The sequence below is a fragment of the Podarcis liolepis genome (assembly GCF_965112155.1).
Source record: "Podarcis liolepis genome assembly, chromosome: 7".
NCBI lineage: Eukaryota > Metazoa > Chordata > Lepidosauria > Squamata > Lacertidae > Podarcis > Podarcis liolepis.
The window spans coordinates 77,773,361-77,793,520 of record NC_139561.1 but is presented as its reverse complement, the minus strand read 5'-3'; the positions used below and the strand labels follow the sequence as shown (position 1 = coordinate 77,793,520).

General features: G+C 44.8%; 1 protein-coding gene across 3 annotated transcripts; it reads right to left on the bottom strand.

Annotated features, from left to right (window-relative positions):
* Window positions 1-5,784: 5,784 nt before the first annotated feature.
* LOC310712506 (phospholipase A2 inhibitor and Ly6/PLAUR domain-containing protein-like) lies at window positions 5,785-19,186 on the bottom strand. 3 transcript variants are annotated; one of them, XM_083515643.1, is made up of 6 exons: window positions 19,093-19,186; window positions 16,956-17,064; window positions 15,486-15,602; window positions 12,489-12,638; window positions 8,345-8,482; window positions 5,785-6,136 (listed from the first exon to the last, which is right to left on the bottom strand). In XM_083515643.1, the coding sequence occupies exons 2-6, from the start codon at window positions 17,002-17,004 to the stop codon at window positions 5,934-5,936; spliced, it is 657 nt and encodes a 218-aa protein (XP_083371769.1). In that variant the 5' UTR covers window positions 17,005-17,064; window positions 19,093-19,186; the 3' UTR covers window positions 5,785-5,933. The 3 variants fall into 3 exon arrangements, with proteins under 3 accessions (XP_083371769.1, XP_083371768.1, XP_083371770.1); XM_083515642.1 differs by having other exon boundaries at window positions 17,676-19,118; XM_083515644.1 differs by having other exon boundaries at window positions 19,072-19,093.
* Window positions 19,187-20,160: the final 974 nt, after the last annotated feature.

Here is a 20,160-nt window from a genome sequence, read left to right as displayed (position 1 = left end):
TTGGCAAATTTGCACCATTCCTTTGTATACTTTAATTTACTAATGAAAGTTCCAGTACTGTTTTGAGTACTTTTCTGACATGGCTCTTTATTGAGAAGAGCAATTAACTATGCAGAGCAATGAAGGCCATCCCCACTCATAGAAACTGTTATTGAGACTCTCCTGTGGGATTTTATGGGATTTCACCTAGAGGGGAACAAATCTATTTCTCATTCATGACTATTACATGCTTTAAGCCAAAATTCCATTCTATTTCTGCATTACTGGTAACTTGTGATTTCAATATGCATTTTGTAGGGTTGATCTGATGTTTTTAAGAAAATAATTAAAGGGATGGGTTATTATTTTCTTTTCTCCCCTGCCCGCCTTTTGACATTTTGAATTTTAGTCCTCTCCTGGAGAATGGCTTCTCCAATGATGTCACTTGTGAACCTGGGGCACAACAGCAGAATTGCTTTTAATACTGTTTTAGATTTTTTTGAACATTTTAAAAAATGAAATCACTTTTATTTGATGCGCTCCTGGGTGAGTCACATGACCTGTGCCTCACTTGCCGCCACCCCCAGTACTTTTTCAGGGTGATAGCAAATGAGATCGTGACACCCCAAATAGCTGCCATAATCTTGTGTGACGCGGGTGGCGCTGTAGGTTAAACCACAGAACCTAGGATTTGGTGATCAGAAGGTCGCGGTTCAAATCCCTGTGATGGGGTGAGCTCGCATTGCTCGGTCCCTGCTGCTGCCAACCTAGCAGTTCAAAAGCATGTCAAAGTGCAAGTAGATAAATAGGTACCGCTCTGGCGGGAAGGTAAATGGCGTTTCCGTGCGCTGCTCTGGTTTCTCCAGAAGCGGCTTAGTCATGCTGGCGACATGACGAGGGAGCTGTACACCAGCTCCCTCGGCCAATAAAGCAAGATGAGCGCCGCAACCCCAGAGTCAGCCACGACTGAACCTAATGGTCAGGGGTCCCTTTACCTTTACCTTTAATCTCGTGTGAAAAAACAGGATGTCCCTTTTTTATGGAGCACTTTTTATGGAGCACTTTTTTATGGAGCAGTTTGGGCCCCTGTCTGCTACCAGCTCTCCTTTCCTGAGCCTATTGCTTCCTTCATCCACTAACATGAACATTGTTCATCATGAGGCGACTCAAAACTGTGCAACTCCCCCCCCCCCCTTCACAAAATATAATATTGCCACACTTAAATAGTATGCAGAATCTGGTGAGACCTATATTGGCTCAGCTCAGCAAGTCAACCTTTCAAAGTGCAAACAACTTCATCATGACAATGAAATAAAATTGACCTGAGTATTGATCTTAAATGCTTCGCTGGGAAACAGCAGGCCATTGGGAAAGATGCCAAAATCTCTCCCTAAATATCCATGACTGGAGTGCTCTGGGAAAATACTAACTGCCATTAAAACTGACAGCTGTCCGTCAAAGCAAAATACGCATCCCCACCCTTGACTCCTACCTCCTCTAACCATCACCTCAGGTCAGTGAATTTCCCTGGTCAGTTTGGTTTCATTTTTTAAATGAGATGGCAGAGATAATATTTAATTAGGGGTTTAAAACATCACTCGGAGGAAGAAATGTACAGATAGGGCTGTAGAACTTTGGCATTAAGTAGGAAACACACATAGCCTTCTCTTTGCTTTTTTCATTGGGATCTTTCTATATTAGGCGCCACATCCAAGACCAGATGTGTGGCCTGATAAATGTAGCTGGCTTAGCAACAAGGGAGCAGAAAGAAAAGGTTGCCAGCCTCCAGGGCAACACCAGCGTTAGAGCTCCGCCCCTGAGCTTACTTTGAATGGTCTTCACAACATGGACAATTGGAGGGCAGGAAGTTCTCTTACACAAGACAGTTTGACTAGGTACCTTCCAGTTCTGCACTTGCCTTAAGCAAGCAAATGTTCTCCTCCTTGTAGCTTTTTATTTAAATCTATCTCTCATCCTTCCTCCCCAAGGAGCCGAGGGTGTCAAACACATTTTTTATATTTTTTTAAAAAACACAAATGACAAATTTTAAAATTCTGAAAACTAGCACCGCATCTAGTCCGGACAAATCCCAGATCCCTGAACCAAATCGGGATAATTTGGGCTGATTCCATCCCGGACACAACATCCACCTGGAATATTCCAGAGCTATCAAAATAGGGGGAGACAAAGTTGGGTGGGAAGAAGGGAAGAAGGAAACATTTCAGATGAGAGACATAATCTGCATATCGCCTTTCCTCCTCTCCTCTCACCAATAACCACATGTTTAGTTGTGGTTTTTAAAGCATTAGGAATGTGCAAAGGCCCTGATTCAAATATAAGGTCTGGTCCAGGTCCCGTTGGATCCAGGGCCAGCCCACCCAGGAGGCAAGGTGAAATGACTGGCTCAGGCTGCAGGATTCAAAGGGACAGCAGATCCCAGTGCAGATCTTTGTTCCACCCTTCTGATGTAGATCTTCTTCCCTCACCCTTCTTCTCTGGGGAGGGGGGGGATGCCATTTTGTGGTTTTCCTCAAGTGTCAAAACGTATTGCGCCAGCCCAAGAAACGTCTTGGGCTGGCAAATTGGGGGTGCCTTGCACAGCCTTATTAAAATTGTCTGGAAAAAATTTAAGAAGAACCATTGCTAACAAATTTAAATGTTGCTAGGAATGGCATCCTTCAGCCGTCTTGGAGAATATGCTTTAATTCTTTGCATTGAAAAGCCTCCCCGTACGATGCTAGATTGGATCTGGTTCTGCTGAACTGTTCATAGCAGAACAACCCAAATCCCAAGATAGTTTTGAGTTTACCTGTCGCTAGAAGCACAGAGGAGAAGAAGAAGAAGAGTCTCATAAGAGCTAACATGATGAAGAATGGTGCACCCTATGAATGCTATTGCAAAAAAAGTTTGAAGACATTATCTCCCTCTCTTACCCAACAGTTTCTCTATCTGCAGTGAAGCAACTCACTTACTAGAAAAAGTATGCAGCAATGTTCTAGGAGAAAACTGGAACGTTAAATGAACTCCTTTAAAAACGGAACTAACAGTAATTTCAAGATGCATTGGCTAGAGCTGGAGTAAATGAAAGGATGATTTAATCATAGAGTTGTAGAGTTGGAAGGGGCTATGAGTGTCTAAGTCCACCCCCTTGTAATGCAGGAATCTTTTACCCAACGTGGGGCTCGAACCCACAACCCTGAGATTAAGACTCCCATGCGCTGCCAACTGAGCTATCCCGGGAGCCTGTGTGATTCACTTTTGTTCTCCCTCTCCTCTTTTGAGAGCTACAGGCACAACAGCTTTGGGAAACCTGCGGCACTCTGGCTGCCATTGAGTTCTTGCTCCCATCATCCACAACCATTGAACCTGCTGACCGAGGTTATTGGGAGTAAAACAACTTATGTAGTGCCACACGTTCCCTATCCCTGCAGCAGGATTATCAGGAAGGGATTCCTAGTGCATGTCTTAGCTGCACCCATTCATTGTGGTCCAGATCCAGATCAGGGACTGAATGCCTGTTGTTGTGGTGGTGGTGGTAGTGGTGGTGGTTGGAGGGCAGGAGGCAAAAAGTAGTCAATGTTAATCTTTTTTTTATGTTTGTTTTTTTAAAAAAAAGTCTTCGGCCATGAGACAAGAGATGCATTCACAAGGCAGTTTGTTCTGCACCCCTGACTTTCCTTAGCTGTTGTAATTTATGTGTTATGTTTGAGCTTTCTCATGGCATAAAAGCCACTATCAGAAATCTAACAGAATAGAGTAGAAATTTAGTACTCATTTCCAGGCTAATTTCTTCCAGGAAGAAAAAAAAATCCATTTGCAGTCCTATTAACTCAGAGAATCGTGGGATAAGAGCAATGAAATTTGGGGCACTATTCTGGTGTGTGTGTGTGTGTGTGTGTGTGTGTGTGTAAAAAGGCAAAGGACCCCTGGACAGTTAAGTCCAGTCAAAGGTGACTATGGGGTTGTGGCGCTCATCTCGCTTTCAGGCCGAGGGAGCTGGCGTTTGTCCACAGACAGCTTTCTGGGTCCTGTGGCCAGAATGACAAGACCGCTTCTGCCGCAATGGGACACTGTGGCGGAAGCCAGAGCACATGGAAACACCGTTTACCTTCTCGCCGCAGCAGTACCTATTTATCTACTTGCATTGCATGCTTTCAAACTGCTAGGTTGGCAGAAGCTGGGACAGAGCAACAGGAGCTCACCCCATTGTGGGGATTCGAACCGCCAACCTTCTGATCGGCAAGCCCAAGAGGCTCAGTGGTTTAGACCACAGCTGAAAGCCCTATGCCACTGTGGGGAACAGGTTCCACAGCTTAGGGGCTGCTGCAATACAGATGGAATTGGTACTCCAAAGTTGGTACTTCAACTACCCTGGTTCCAAAAAATTTAGGGCTTTATAAGGGTCACCATCGGCACATTAAACTGCGACCAGCCCGCCTTTAAATTCATTTTGCTACAATTCCGCATCAATCTGGCCTGTCTCCATGATGGCTTCTTCTTTTTAAAAAATGAAAATTGATGTGGAAATGTTAAAGACTGGAAAAAATGAGAACTTGAGGCAGACTAAAACTGGCAGATTTCACCGGTCCCTAATTGCGGCACCAAACCGCCCCGCGCCCTCATAACACCAATATCGATCGATTCATGTGTGGGCTCTGAATTTCCTCTCGCTTTCCTCCTGAAATCCATTACTTTTATTCAACAAAAGAATGATAATGAAACTCAGTCCCAGGAAAGCATTGCTGAGGGATGAGTCACTGCAGCAGCATCCATTAAGGTGCATTGCGTGGGGCGGCTCATTGGCAAGTGGAGCTCTCCGTGAATTGGAGAAAGGTTCCTGGGTGACTGAGCTTTGCTGGACTGAGAACAGCCTTTTAAAGCCCTTTAAAGAGCACTGGATTTTACACTACCACTCCATCTAGTGTTCCAGTTACAGATAGGTAGCCGTGTTGGTCTGCCATATCGGACAAACAGGCCAAACCTTACGCCAAAGAATAAACGGACATAAATCAGACATCAAGAATCACAAAACAGAGAAACCAGTAGGAGAACACTTCAATCTCCCAGGACATTCTATACAAGATCTCAAAGTAGCTGTTTTACTACAAAGGAATTTCAGAAATAGACTGGAAAGAGAAGCTGATGAATTGCAACTCATTACCAAACTTAAAACCATGGAGAGACCTGGTCTGAACAGAGACATTGGATTCTTATCTCATTATACATGACTAGCCATTTTTCACCTTCTCACCCTTTGCCTTTTCCTGTAAGACCTATTGCAGTCGTTAAGAGTCGTCAACAGGCTCATCTCAGCTATCTGCCAATCACCCATTCCCACCACCCTTCTGAGTAATACCCCTCCCCACCTTCTCACTATATAGAAGGATCTGGCAACTTCTGTTTCAGTGTATCTGAAGAAGTGTGCATGCACACGAAAGCTCATACCAAGAACTAACTTAGTTGGTCTTTAAGGTGCTACTGGAAGGAATTTTTAAATTTTGACTCCATCTAGTGGCTTTTCATGGTTTCAGAGAAGAGCTTTTCCCAGCCTGGGACCCGCTGGGAATTAGCGCCCATAATTTCTGCCTATGCTCTGGCAACCTCTAAGTTAGAGCTCAAGGACATGCATTGATTTTATGCATTCACTCTTAACTACTTATCTTAATTGCGATTTCTGCAGCTTTGTGAAAGTTTGGGTGGCCTTGTCTGCTGTCTTATTCTGCTGTGGTTTGTGGACCTTTTGAGTTAGAGTTAGAATAAAATGTTTATGTGTTCCTGTTAATAATAATACAACATGACCACATGTCACTTTTGTTACTCCTGGTGTTTATTTTCACTGAGGAAAACAGAGAATTCCTCCTGGAAAGGCTAAACTGCATTCAGAGAAAGTGGTGAGTGGATAAAAGACAGGCATAAATGAATGCAGAGGAGATGGAATCCCATGCAGGTCCCTTTCACGAGATGATCTTCAGCAGCAGGAGCCCAGAAAAGATTGGCAGGAGGAGGCCGGAGGATCGAGATCCCATAGAATGTGTGCATTCAGCCACCTGGACAGCTTCAGACGACATGGGACGGAAATTTGTGGCTTCGCCTTCTATTGCCGCACAGGTGTACTTTGTAGTGCAGCCCATCATGGTCCGGTCAACATGGGTTCCATCTGCACGTGGGAGACAAGATGGGTTGCTAGGGGAAGCATTGCCGCTTGCCTCTGTATCCCAAACCACTCTGCCCAGGCTGCTTGAGAGGAAGGGTTCCCTTTTACTCAAAGTCCAGTTGGACACAGAGGAGTGGCGCTCAGGCAGACCGATCTTTCCAGAGCTCTTGTGAAAATGAAGTGTTGCTTCCAACTAGACCACATTCCCGCCATACATTTAAAGCCCTGTGATACCACTTTAAACAGCCCCCCTCCCAAAGAAGTCTGGGAGCTGTAGTTTCTGAAGAGGGCTGAGAGGTGTTAGGGAATCCCTGTTTCCCCTCCAAGGGACTACAATACCGGGAGTTCCCTGGGAAGGGAGATGGATTGCTAAACCACTCTGGGGACTGTAGTTCTGTGAGGGGAATAGCGGCATCTTTAAGAAACTACAGTCCCACCCCACGCAACAATCACAAGTTGTGGCACACTTGCACCATTTAAATGACACCTCGAATATTTTATTGGGACAACCAAAGGGACTTCTGCCCCTAGGATTTGGCTCCTACTATGGCAGAAGAGAATAGGCAGCAGCGATAAATATGTATTTAACAGTAGCAACCTTAGTGGGCTGCAGTTCGTGAAAGCTTGTATGATAATAAATACACAAGTCTTCAAACACTCTACAGTGGTGCCTCGCAAGACGAAAATAATCTGTTCCACGAGTCTCTTCGTCTAGCGGTTTTTTCATCTTGCGAAGCAACCCTATTAGCGGCTTAGCGCTATTAGCGGTTTAGCGGATTAGCAGCTATTAAAGGCTTAGCGGCTTAGCGGCTAAAAGGCTATTAGCGGCTTAGCGGCTTAGAAAAAGGGGGGAAGCAGGGGAAAATCGGAACACTCGCAATACATTTTCGTCTTGCAAAGCAAGCCCATAGGGAAATTCGTCTTGCAAAGCAGCTCAAAAACGGAAAACCCTTTCGTCTAGCGGGTTTTCAGTCTTGCGAGGCGTTCGTCTTGCGGGGCACCACTGTATAAGTTTCTTTATGGGTTTAAATGCAAAAGACAAACATAGGGGCTACTCTGGAAATTATTTATTAATGACATGTATCCAGAGCTACATCCTCTGGATGGTTTGCAATAAAAAATTTTAAAAAACCAAATATATATAACATGTGTTTTTTTTTCGGAGGAGGGGACACCACAAAGCAATACAGTGTGTTAAAAGTAATCCACATAAAAACCAGCACCAGCAGCATAGATGCATTCTAAAACTGCATTTTAAAAAAACACAGCTAAGAAGAAGAAGAAGAGTTTGGATTTGATATCCCGCTTTATCACTACCCAAAGGAGTCTCAAAGCGGCTAACATTCTTCTTTCCCTTCCTCCCCCACAACAAACACTCTGTGAGGTGAGTAAGGCTGAGAGACTACAGAGAAGTGTGACTAGCCCAAGGTCACCCAGCAGTTGCACGTGGAGGAGCAGAGATGCGAACCCGGTTCCCCAGATTACGAGTCTACTGCTCTTAACCACTACACCACACTGGCTAAAAGAATTTGCCCCAAGGACTAAGAGATGCTCAAAGGACTGGGAGAATGAAAAGGTTGTCAGGTCACAACCAAAAGATCTGAACACTGATGTCATCTGAGCCTCCTCTCAGATATCAGCCACCACATCTTGCAGGTGTGGGTGGATAAGGACCTCTGGAAAATATCTGCACAGCCCAGACAGATTTATAAAGGGAGTACATTCGGTGCAGAGGTTAGTGAGCCAGGTTAGGACCTGGGAAAGCTGGGTTAAAGTCCCAACTCAGCTGTGAAAACGTGCTTGGTGATTAAGCCAGTTGCTGTCTCTCGACCTGTCCTCCCTCAGAAGCCTGTTGTGATAATGAAATGGGGAGAGGGGAATTGTTCGCCACCTTGAGCTCTTTCAAGGAAAGCTGGGGTATAAGTATGAAAAAGCATACCAGTAAAACCAGTGGCTCAACACTGGATGTCTTTCCCCCCTTTGCTATGGTTTATAGCTAGGCAAATAAAATAGTTACTGCTTGTGACTGTAATACTAACAGTAGTAGTAGTAGTAGTAGTAGTAGTAGTAGTAGTAAGGCAATCATTCAGATAAGCCAGCCGGAGCCATCCAGGTTTTGCTCTGTCTACCCAGCAAAATGCCCCTGCCATGAAACCCATCCCACCTACCAGATAGAGGAGAAGCAGAATGACTGCATAGGAAACCACTTACTGGTATCTACATGTGAGGTTATCTTAAAGCAGCTCGTTTCCATTCCAGTGCAATTGGCCATCTCTGTCTGGCATGACTCCTTCCATTCATGGCAGGCAGGACACATTACTCCGTTTGATCGAGTCTGTACTGGTATCACTGAAAGAAGAGGGCATGGGGAGGGGAGAGAAGCATTTGTCCGTCATCTCATCAGAGGTGGAGGTAATACACAGACAAAGGTTTTATGCTCACAACCACTTTCAGGGGCGCCAACGTGCCCCCCACATTGAGGGGCCCCGGTGTCACTTGGCAACATATGAACGACATCATGCATGTGGTTGGGAGCTGTTGCCCGGGCATGCAATCTGGGGGGGTGCAAACCAGATGCCCCCCACAGAGATCCCCGTTGCACCCTGTTGGTGGCAGGAGCTGGAAAGCATGGAGAGTAAAGATCGCCCTGCTCCTGCCTTGGCACACGATTGCTCGCCCATCGACAGAGGGGGATGGGGAGGGCAGAGGGCAGACTTGCAGGAAGGAGGCCATTCTGTTTGGGGGAGCCTTCAATATTGGGGTGGAGAGTTCAGCCCCCTGCCCACAAATATTGAGGGGGGGGGCCAAAGTTCCTTCCACCCCCTAGAGTTGGCGCCCTTGACCACTTTGTACAAGGTGCTCTGCCATGTTTTTCAGTCTTATTTTTTAAAAATAATATTTATTACCTTTAAACCTTACAAAAAGGAGAAAAGAAAAGAAAAAAGAAGAAAAAGCAAAAGAAGAAACAATACAGTACAATATATAAACAATACACAAGACAACAATAACACATTAAACAAAACGAAAGCAAAAACAGTTCAAAAAACACACATCATACCATCTCAATATCCTCTCTTTCATTCCCTTGTTTCCTCGACCTCCTCTCACCTCCCTTTTTGTATTACATTTCTATTAACTATTTCAGCAAATCCTTTCCATCTTTCTCTATTTTCTGTCATATGATTATCTTAACATATTTTAACCTTATTTTCCATTAATACTATAATACTTATTTATGCTTAATTCCTTAAAACATTTCTACTAAAGCTGTATAATTCCCTTCCAACATTTTTCTAACACTCATTAATTTTACATTATTTCCATATATAGATTTTAAACTTTTTCCAATATTCTTCCACCGTCTCTTCTCCCTGGTCTCGGATTCTGCCAGACATTTCCGTCAATTCCATACAGTCCATCAACCTGGTGACCTTCTGTCCGAGGCTCTTAACTCTTTTCCAAGTCCCTTCTGCAGGTCTTCTTCATATTTATACATGCACTTTACTTTGTCTTCTCCTGATCTTGTTCTTATTTTCCTTCCTTTGATGCTGAAAAGTAGATCTCGGGGAAATTCCCACCTAGCAATGTTTTTATTCCTTCTCGACAAGTCAGACAAATCTCCATAGTTAAAACTAAAATTCAAAAGATATTTCCAGTCGTATTTCAAAGTTCCTCCAAGTCTGGCGGTCCCCACAACTCCAGTCTCCTCCTGACCCAAATCCAGGTCCCAAAGGTCAATAAATCCCTGCATGAAGGGATCTATCCAACTTTCCTTCTCCAGTCCAAGCGGGGCTCCAATCCTCAAAGTCTGACTTTCTCTAAATTCAGTCATAAAAGGCATCAACTTATAGTCATCAAATTGCATCTGTGAGGCTGAGGCTCTCTCCCTCTCCACTTGTACTACTTTAGGTTCCACAACAACAACTTTCTCCCCCGCCTTCTCCTCAATTTGCCATGTCAAAGTAGGTCCCTGTATCGATTCCTGAATAGCTTCTGTATTAATATTCACCTTTTGTCCCAAATTAGTCACTTTTTGTTCTAAGTTATCAATTTTTATAATCATCACATCCATCTTCTTATGGAGCTGTTCCAGTGAGTCATTAATCTTACATAATGCAACCACTAAGGCTTCTTCTGACAACATTCTTAACGGTCCAAGGTCAATCCCAGATTCTCACAGTCTTATCTTGCAGCTGGAAATTCCCCCAGCTCAGCTCATGTAACAATTTCAAAGGCTTCCTCTAGGGAAAAAAATTCTATTTGTATCAATCCTTTTAAGCACAGTTCAAGCAATAAAGTTAGTTTCAATTTTCAATTACTTTTACTCCTTTTTAAACGCAGAAGGAAACAATGGAAACAATGTATTTCTCTTATTTAACTTACTGTCAACAAACGATCTATTCACAGTCAATGAGCATATCCAAAACTTCAGTCTTACTAGCAGCCCGTTTCCAGGTTCAGAGCGGTGGTAATTTGACTTTCTTCACTCTCTCCTGCAGGCTTACGCAGTCTAAAATTTCCCCCCTCTTCTCCTGCTTCCAAGGGGGGGTTTGATGATTTTAGCCGATGGAAGTTTAATCCTTTATCAAAAGCTTTCCAAGACTTTAGCTTGCAGCCTCTTTGCTTCAGTCTATTTACAAAAGGGGAAGGCGGACTTCCTGTTTGAAACCTCCCCGTTTCGGTGCCAAATTAAGACGTTTAAAAATCCAATTTTCCGTTCTACTCACGGGTAGTTGTTTTAAGATCAAATTGTCCACAGGAAAAAGTCAGCGCTCTCTGGCAACAGCAATGCGGCTTCACTCCGTGAAAGAAGCAGTCAATTCGAAGCACCGCACCACTCACCCCACATCGCTCCAGATCCCTGAAACTGGGTTTCCCCACGAGTAGGGGAGGCACAAAAGGTGCCAGCCAAATCCCACGTTCACAGGCTTCTCCCGCCTGTGATTTTTTGTGGGTCCCCGCCTTCGCCGTGGCGGCCAGACCCTAATTTCCACGAAGCAAATTCCTCCCGATCAGAGGAATTCAGCCATTACAAGAGGCGCTAACCCAGAAGTCTCATGTTTTTCAGTCTTAATCCCATCCTAGCTCAAGTGGCACCCATGCCTTTTGTACAATCCTGTCTTGTTCCAAAATGTTTTCTAGTGCCAACGACATGGGTGGGGAACCCAATACTGGCCAGCCAGGGGTTCCAATTTGGCTATTTCCTCCAAGCCATGCCCACCTCCCAATCAGCTGGCCTAATTTTCCAGCTGGTGGGAGAAAGGGCAGGGTTCTATTCTGCCTTGGCTGCAAATGCCTGTTCACAGCGGGGAATAGCCACTCAGAGTCAAAGCAACAGGATTTAACACACAGAAATGCAAACACACCAGCCTAGCATGGCCAACAGTCAAGGATGAGGGGACTCGTAGTCATGCAATATCAGGAGGACACCAGCATGAACTGGCAGGACCACAGGGAGGAGGAAGAGGAGGAAGAGGATCCCAGTGAGGGGATGGGGAAGGAAGTACTCACAGGGTGACGGAGGATAGCGAGGGCATGGAGATCAATGCACAGGAACCAGAACAGCAGGACCCATCACCAGAGCCTGAGGAGCACCTGTCCCCACAAACATGGCAGGCTCCAAGGCATAGGGAGCAGTAGGAGGGGCACTCTAGGAGGCTGAGGCAGGCAAGGGCCCACAGCCCGACTCCCTAGCTGGCCAGATGGGGCTTGCTAGCTCTGGAGGATGTGATTCCTCAGTTGGAGTAGGAACAGGTGAGGGCCACATGCCTTGTCAAGCCCAGATGCTGCAGTCAGCATGCAAATTCCAAAAGGGAAGCAGAGCTGAGGTGCTGTGCCTGTTCAACTGCCCATGTCGATGGACCTTGGCTTGGATACCCCTTGGCACACTATGTGAGTGTGCTTTGGGTTTGACCCTTCCTGACTGTATCCTGACTTCTGGACTTCAGACTTAGCTACTTGGATGGACCCTGGACTACATTTCCTGACCTTTGAACTTTGGTTGTGTGGCTTGAGCCTCAGACTTTGGACTTCAGACTTGACATACTGACTTGCCGCCAGGTAGGCCAGGGGTTCAGGGCAGCTGGCTTTTAGAAATGCAGGGTTCATCCAGACTTCCTTTTGTGCCACATTTCTGGGTACAGGCCCAGACACAGAGCTTTAAACTGTGGGGCTGTGCCTAGAATGCTCAGGGCGAAATGTAAGTGAGAAGGGGCCCGATTACAGTTTGCAGATTGCAATATGCAGGTGCCATATTGCATGAAGCTATGGAAGAAGGAAGTGGGCTCTGGAGGGTGAATGGAAGGAAGTAATGAAGGAAGGGAAGCAGGAAGTGGGAATACCACTGTATACCTACAGACGGGTACAACTTTATCGCAGTCGTCAGTGCAGCAGACCCAGCTTTGGCGTACTCTTCTTCCAGCCCCCAAAGTGAAGTAAAACGGAGGCATGGAGCACTGAGACATGGTTGAACACCTTTTCTCTACTTTTGTCACTGATGGTCCATCTAAGCAGGAGGGCAGGGAAAGGAGAGACAAAGAGGTTTATTTAGTCACCAGGAAAAATGTTCACCATTGTCTGTATATGACAGCTGTGCTCGGAGATCTATGCCGGTTGCTGATTTGCTACCAGGCCAAGTTCAAGGTGTTGAAGGTATTAGTGTACAAGGTATTAGTGTACAAAGTCCTTGGCTACTTGAGACCAGTTTGCCCGCATCAACAGAAATATAGTGTACATCATGGGTAGGCAAACTAAGGCCCGGGGGCCGGATCCGGCCCAATCGCCTTCTAAATCTGGCCCACGGATGGTCTGGGAATCAGCGTGTTTTTACATGAGTAGAATGTGTGCTTTTATTTAAAATGCATCTCTGGGTTATTTGTGGGGCATAGAAATTTCTTCATTTTTTCTTTCAAAATATAGTCCAGCCCCCCCACCCCCAAGGTCTGAGGGACAGTGGACCGGCCCCTTGCTGAAAAAGTTTGCTGACCCCTGGTCCAGATCAAGGGAAGTAATAGTACCGCTCTGTTCCACCTTGGTCAGACAACACCTGGCATACTGTATCCTATTCTGGGCATCACAATTTAAGAAGGATGTTGACAAGCTGGAATGTGTGCAGAGGAGGGAGACCAAGATGATCAAGGGTCTGGAAACTAAGCCTTATGAGGAGCACTTGAAGGAGCTGGGTATGTTTAATAATAATAAATAATAATAATAATAATAATAATAATAATAATAATAATAATATTTTTTATTTATACCCCGCCCTCCACAGCCAAGGCCGGGCTCAGGGCGGCTAACAAGCAATAATAAAAACAAGTTGAATGATTACAACTTAAAAACAAAATTAAAATACATTAGAATATTGAAACATTAAAACATTAAAATGTAGCCTCATCGCAGGAGGAGAAAGGAAAAGAAAAAAGAGAGGTCACATGGAAGAGGGAGTATGCTTGTTTTCTCCTGCTCTGGATGGTAGGACTCGAACCAGTGGCCTCGAGTTGCAAGAAAGGAGTTTCCGACTAAACATTTGGAAAAACTTCCTGACAATAGGAGCTGCTCAGCAGTGGAACAGACTCCCACAAGAGGTGGTGGACTCTCCTTCCTTGGAGGTTTTTAAGAAGAGTTTGAGTGGCCATCTGTCATGGATGAAGCTGTACTGTTTTTAATATTCAGTTGGAAGCCGCCCAGAGTGGCTGGGGAAGCCCAGCCGGATGGGCGGGGTATAAATAATAAATTATTATTATTATTATTATTATTATTATTATTATTATTATTATTATTAATGCTCTGGCTGAAATTCCTGCATTGCAGGGGGTTGGACTAGATGTCCCTTGGGGTCCTTTCCAACTCTAAGATTCTATGATTGCCTTGCTCCACATGTGCCCGCTCGACCCCTTTGATCAGCGGAACTGGCTCTGTTACAAATGCCACACAATGCCTGGCCTGCATTTGCAAGAAACCGATCTTTTAGTATGGCACCCCTTACCCTTTGGAATTCCCTGCTTATTGGTATCAGGCAAGCAGCTGTTCTCACTGTACTCTTTTCCACACTTGCTGAATAGCATTTTTGTTTAAGCAAGCCTTCCCAGATATGCAGATCGCTGTTTTTATTATTATTATTATTTAGTCAATTGCTGTTTTTAATTTTTTTTGAATGTCTTAAATAGTTGTTTTGTTTTTACCAATAATTGTATTGTTTTATTCTTTTAGTAAAAAAGCTTTGCAGTGTATAGTTTTTTAAAAAAATAAATAAACAAATATGGTGTGCTTGCCTTGAAGATGAATATTGCAAAGACCTAGAGTGGGAGCAAGGCAGGAGCATGGCTGGTCCAGTCCTATGGAATGTTCTGCCAACAGAAATTCAGCAGGGCACTTTTGTTTCAGGTCCACTGGAAACGTTTCTGTTCCATCAGGCTTAAGCAGGCAATTAAGAATACAGTGGTACCTCAAGTTACATACTCTTCAGGTTACAGACTTCCACTAATCCAGAAATAGTACTTCAGGTTAAGAACTTTGCTTCAGGATGAGAACAGAAATCATGCTCCTGCGGCACGGCAGCAGCAGGAGGCCCCATTAACTAAAGTGGTGCTTCAGGTTAAGAACAGTTTCAGGTTAAGAAGGGACCTCCGGAACGAATTAAGTACTTAACTTGAGGTACCACTATACATATTTCCACAATAGTCATCCGATTATTATTTTTTAACTTTTACTTATGGTTTCTATCATATGTTTTTATGTACTGTGGTTGTGAGCGATATCTCCGTCATGAATTAGCGGCATGCTGTATTCTTATAAATGAATAGATTTGAAGAACAATGAAGAAATGGGGGAGAGTAAAATGCAAGAACTAATCAAACTCGTTAGCCATCTTCAAATATCACACTGAAGATGGGGCAAGCATGTTTCCCGCTGTTCCAGAGGGCAGGACCAAACATTAGGGAAAATTTTCTGATGGTAAGAGCTGTTCAGCAGTGGAACGGACTACCTGGGAAAGTGGTGGATTCACATTCATTAGGTTTCTTTAAACAGTTGAATGGCCAATTGTCAGGGATTCTTTAGCTGTGATTCCTCTATTGCAGGAGGTTGAACAAGGTGACCAGGGGAGGCACTACCTTCCCACTCTACAATTCTACGGTTCCAAGATCCCATGACTCATGGATCCACTTTGGTTCAAATCAAATTGAGGGCATCCTTTCTTGTTCCTTTGAGCGACTGCAGAAAGTAATATGAAGCAGGGCAAAAACACCACCCCATCCCAACTGGTGCTGAGCTCCCAAGCCCAGTGTGTCATCCACACATAGGATAGTTATCCATGGCCTTGCCACTGATCTGACTTATGGTCTCTCTCACCCACCTACGGTGCTTTCCGTCAGGATGACGATGCAGGTCTCTTCAGTGCTTGAACACGTCTTCTTGTCACCTGCACAAGTGGTTTCATTGCTAAAGCAGGTTTCACACTCCAGAGAAGCACCTATGAGGGGAGGGGGGGGAACGAAACATAATGAATGCATTTTTCATCCATTCATTAGGCATTAATCCTTGCTAACTTGTCACTGGGTGCGGAAGAAGAACTGGACAAGAGTTCAGGAAGGCAGCAAGGCCATCTGGTCCCCTTGTCAGCCATGTGAGCTCTGTCAGTCTATGACTGCAGAAGCAGGCTAGGTCCTGTTAAATGCAGAGGCTCCTCTCGTGGAAAGCAGAGCTAGTAATGTAAAGATAGAGCTACGGCTCTTATTTGATGCTCAGTCTGAAGATGCCGCCTGAATAGACTCTCCAGCCTGAGCCCTGCGTGGAGCTGTCCAAGGTAGCTATGAAACGCTGCCTCTGTGCTGTTGAGGCCATTGCCCCAAACAGAGCAGTCTGAGTTTTCCAGTTCCTACTGCTGGACTCCATATGGGTGCTACTTCTAAGTGAGCCCAAATCAGAGACAGGGGGGGACCTTTTGGCATCACAGCACAACGAGGGACATACAGGAGCAGTCAAGATAGTTATTTGTTTTTTAAAAAAAATGTTTTCAAAGGGAAAATTGGACGGGGGAATGAAAAACGTTTTGGCATCACAGCAGTGGAACGACAGGAATGATCAATAAGGGTTTTTCAAGCTATTTTTTTTATTTAAAAAATAAAAATTTGGAGGAGGGAATTTGGGAGTGCAAAAAAGTCAGGGGTTGTGTGTTAGCCACCCTGTTGCAGCTACTAAAGATGTGGCCAGTTTTTAGCTCACTTACTTTCTTACGGGGTCTTTGGAAGAGGGGTTGGTTGTTAAACTACCCCACAAAATGTAGCTCTGTGAGGGGAATGGGAGGGGGTGTTCTCCTAAGAACTCTCTGCGCCCTTAACAAACAGCAGCTCCCAGAGTTCTTTGGGAAAGCCACAACTATTTGATCCAATAAGATGGTGCTTTAAACATGTAGTGCAAATGGGACCTTGGTGTCTTCCTTGCTCTCTTACCCCCCAGTCTCCACAATTGCCTGCCTAATAAAATATAATGTTTAACCTGCTTCCTTTTGCTTGCTCAGTGAATAGTAGAAGTCATAGAATGAAGACCATGTCTGCTGCAGAAGACGTTTCTCTTCTGCTTCATTTGCTTTTAACTGAGACTCAGGGTCAAAGCCCTGTTCTAAGAGTTGTTTTAAGAACTCAATTCTTCACCCACCACACACAGGCTGGAACCCAGCCTGAATCATCCCACACTCCCATCCACACACACAAAGACAGGAGACCCCAACTGCCTTGGATGGTGGAGAGAACTGGGAACACCCACAACGCAAATGCTCACTTAGTATCTCCCCTTCCTTTTTAATCTACCTGCAGCGCCTCCTTACCTGATGTTACCAGTGCCAAAAAGAGGCTCAGTTTCAGAAGAGTCTGCATGATGGTGGTTGTGGTCGGTATAGCAAGTACAGACACTCCTTCTGCAATGCTTCAGTGGGCCTGCAATGGCATCCAGAAGGAAGCTTTATTCAAAGTGCAATTGCACACAGCTCCCTTATAAATCCTTGTTAATGATTAGGGCAGATGGGTGGAGGAAATCAATGAGAATTGCTAGGATTCTGATACAAGCATTCAACTTCAGTGAAATGTTCTCTAGTCACAATTTCTCAGGACTTTTTCTCAACCCCACCCTCATTTATTCTCCAATAATATTTTCCACAATTTCTTAATTTATCGTGGCCGCCATTTCTCTCTCCTCCTTCCTATCCACCAACCATGCCCTGGAATTCTAGGTCCACAGTACTGCAAAGGAATGATAACCAGACTGCCAATAGCTATTGCTCCTGCTCTCGCCCCTAGGAGAAAATGAAAGCCCTGGGAATGCCCCTCCTAATGGTGAGCTCCACTCCAAGAAACTGTTGGAATATGGTGGAGAAAGCCATATTGAGGTCTGCTCCTGGAACATACAGTCAGCTGCTTGAAAATCCAAGGTGCCCTCTATATTGTAACACATCACTCATACTACCACATGCCATCGCTTGACAGAATCTGAGGCTGCCTTTGATGGTGATAGCCCACAGTTCACACAAGGTACTTGGAGCCTTTCTTACCCTTATTCCAGCAATCAGAAAAACTGGCATCATATGGTACCCTGAGGCACTACCACAGGAATGGGAAAACCAATTGTTCTCTAGATGGTGTTGGCCACACTCTCTCATGGGAGTACAAAAAGGAACCTTTCCTGTCCGGCAGGCCAGATCCTTTTCCTCCCACTCCTGGCAGGCTAAAATTGACTGATGGTTGAGGCCACCACCTGTCTATAATGTAATGTCTCTATGATGTTAGATGATGATGTTTCTCCTGATTGTTAGTGAGACTTGAAAGTACAGCATTGGGTCCCTATGTGGTAGACATGTGAAAAAACAAGCTAAAGCTTTCTGGGGAAATGATATATAATGAAATGAAGAAAATGTTTAAATGGGCTATTCCCCCAAGACGTTTCTTACATATATAATAGACATGGATGTTCCAAAGAAGATGACTAAACTATTTATGTATGTGACAGCAGCAGTAGCTAGAATATTATGTGCACAGAAATGGAAAGAAGAGAAGGTTCCAACGAAGGAGTGGCTTATGAAAGTAATGGACTATTCAGAAATGGCAAAGCAGGCAGCAAAACTAAGAGATCAAAATGATGAAGTTTTACAGAAGAATGGAGGCCGTTCATTGATTATATTTTAAAATGTTACAGTCAAATGAAATTGCAGGCAGGATTTGAGATAAAAGCGGAAGAAAAATGGCAAAAGAATTGTAATAGAGAATTTGTTGTAATAGAATGCAGTAGAAAAGTTTTGAGTAAAAGCATTGTGTAGGCAGGGGTGGGAAGTCCACTTATGAAACAAGGTTATTGTGAAAAAGTTTGGAAATTTTACTAAAATTATATATAGTGCAGCATTGGGCTAATTGAAAGGCCTTTGGCAAACAGCCCTGAGCTGCTCTTTAAGCCTCCACAAAACCAAACGTTGAAAGAGCCATACAGGACTGTGCGCAGAAGGGCTTTCAAACAGCCCTTTGCTGCCTTTCAGAGCAGCACCCAGCAGGATTGGAGTCCCTGCTCATCAGCCGAGGGGAGGAGACTTCCATCCTGCTCCCTGCAGGACTTTGCTTCGCCAGTGCACTCTCCAAAAGGAACCCATGGGTGAAGGAGCATCCAGGAGGAGGTGGGTCAAATCCTGCTGCTCTGCCTATGTGTATGCCCATTCCCTGTGGAGAACGGGTGCAGGCAGCCAACGCAGAATTGAACCCTGGCATGCCCCACTCATCAACTCTTGTTGCCTGCCCATTGGAATGACATCAGCTGATTGGTAGGTGGGTTTGGCTCAGGGGGGGGGGTTAAAAAAAAGCCTAAGGAAGCAAAGGGGTGAGGGAAATCTCCCTTGCTCTTTGTTGGCATGTCACACAGGCCACAGAGTTAGATCAATGCAGCATGAAGTATCCCCAACCCACTCAAGAGCCATGTAAATTCACCGCTAGATGGATGCCTTCATCTTGATGGAATGGAACTCCTGGTGTTTGAAACTCATGCCTAGCAAACCACAGCAACTGTCACAAAGGCTCCTAAAATTCCACGTTCCTTAAAGTGAGAGCCCCCCTTTTGTTTTCATGATGAGGGAAAAGGTGAATGGCAGGGGACAGAGAGGTCCACTCTGCTGGTGGTCCATCTCAAGCTGGTTCTGCAGGCTTTGGGAACAAAGGCTGGTGCATTGGAGTGAACAGGGCATGGACAACCAACGTCAGCCTGCTTTCAGCTAGTCCCCACTTGCGCTTGCTTTCTTACAACCAATCAGAGAGTGACTCTACCATTGGTCCCTGCCTCCCAAGCCACAAGTCCCAATGGGTACCAACCACCACAGGAGTCAAGCTTGCATCTGTGACCCATCATTTGCAAGCACCACCAGCCCAGTCCTGTACGCTATCTCAGCATCTGACACAAGGACATATCACACCAACGGACACAAAGGAATATATTGTTTCTCAAAAGTGCCAAATATTATTAGATATTTCACCACCATGTGAACTGGCCTGCGCCCTGGGATTGTCATCTAAGTCCTTTCTCCATGGGCCACCTCCAAGGGATGGCTAGAGGATGGTAATGAGAGAGCAGGCCTTTTCTGCAAGAACTTCCATTTCTGGTGCCAACTTTACCACTGTTTTGACACCACACAAAGATGTTCTTATTTCCCCAGGCATTTGAGCAGGTCAAACTCTCAGGCGCTTTTAATCTGACTGCATTTTAAAATATGTTTACATGGTTTTGTGAGGTGGTTATAAATCACTTTGGGACTTTTCATTGCAGGAAGCAATTCATCCCTTCAGTAAACTTGACCTAAAACCTAGGGCACAATGCATTTCTGAAGTGTTTTTGTGTTTTTTTTCTTCTGCAGGAGCAGCCTTGAATACTTTAAGTTATATTAAATGTTGGAAAGTCATACAGGGAACCAGCAGAGGGCCTTCTCGGTGGTGGCGCCTGCCCTATAGAATGCCCTCCCACCAGATGTCAAGGAAATAAACAACTATCTTACTTTTAAAAGACAT

What these genes read in the sequence shown, in the direction of transcription:
- LOC310712506 (XM_083515643.1), bottom strand. Translation starts at nt 17,004, where the DNA reads ATGCAGACTCTTCTGAAACTGAGCCTCTTTTTGGCACTGGTAACATCA. An exon ending in TTTGGCACTGGTAACATCAG is followed by an intron (nt 15,603 to 16,955) that starts GTAAGGAGGCGC and finishes CTCCCCTCATAG; the next exon opens with GTGCTTCTCTGGAGTGTGAA. An exon ending in CCTGACGGAAAGCACCGTAG is followed by an intron (nt 12,639 to 15,485) that starts GTGGGTGAGAGA and finishes CCTCCTGCTTAG; the next exon opens with ATGGACCATCAGTGACAAAA.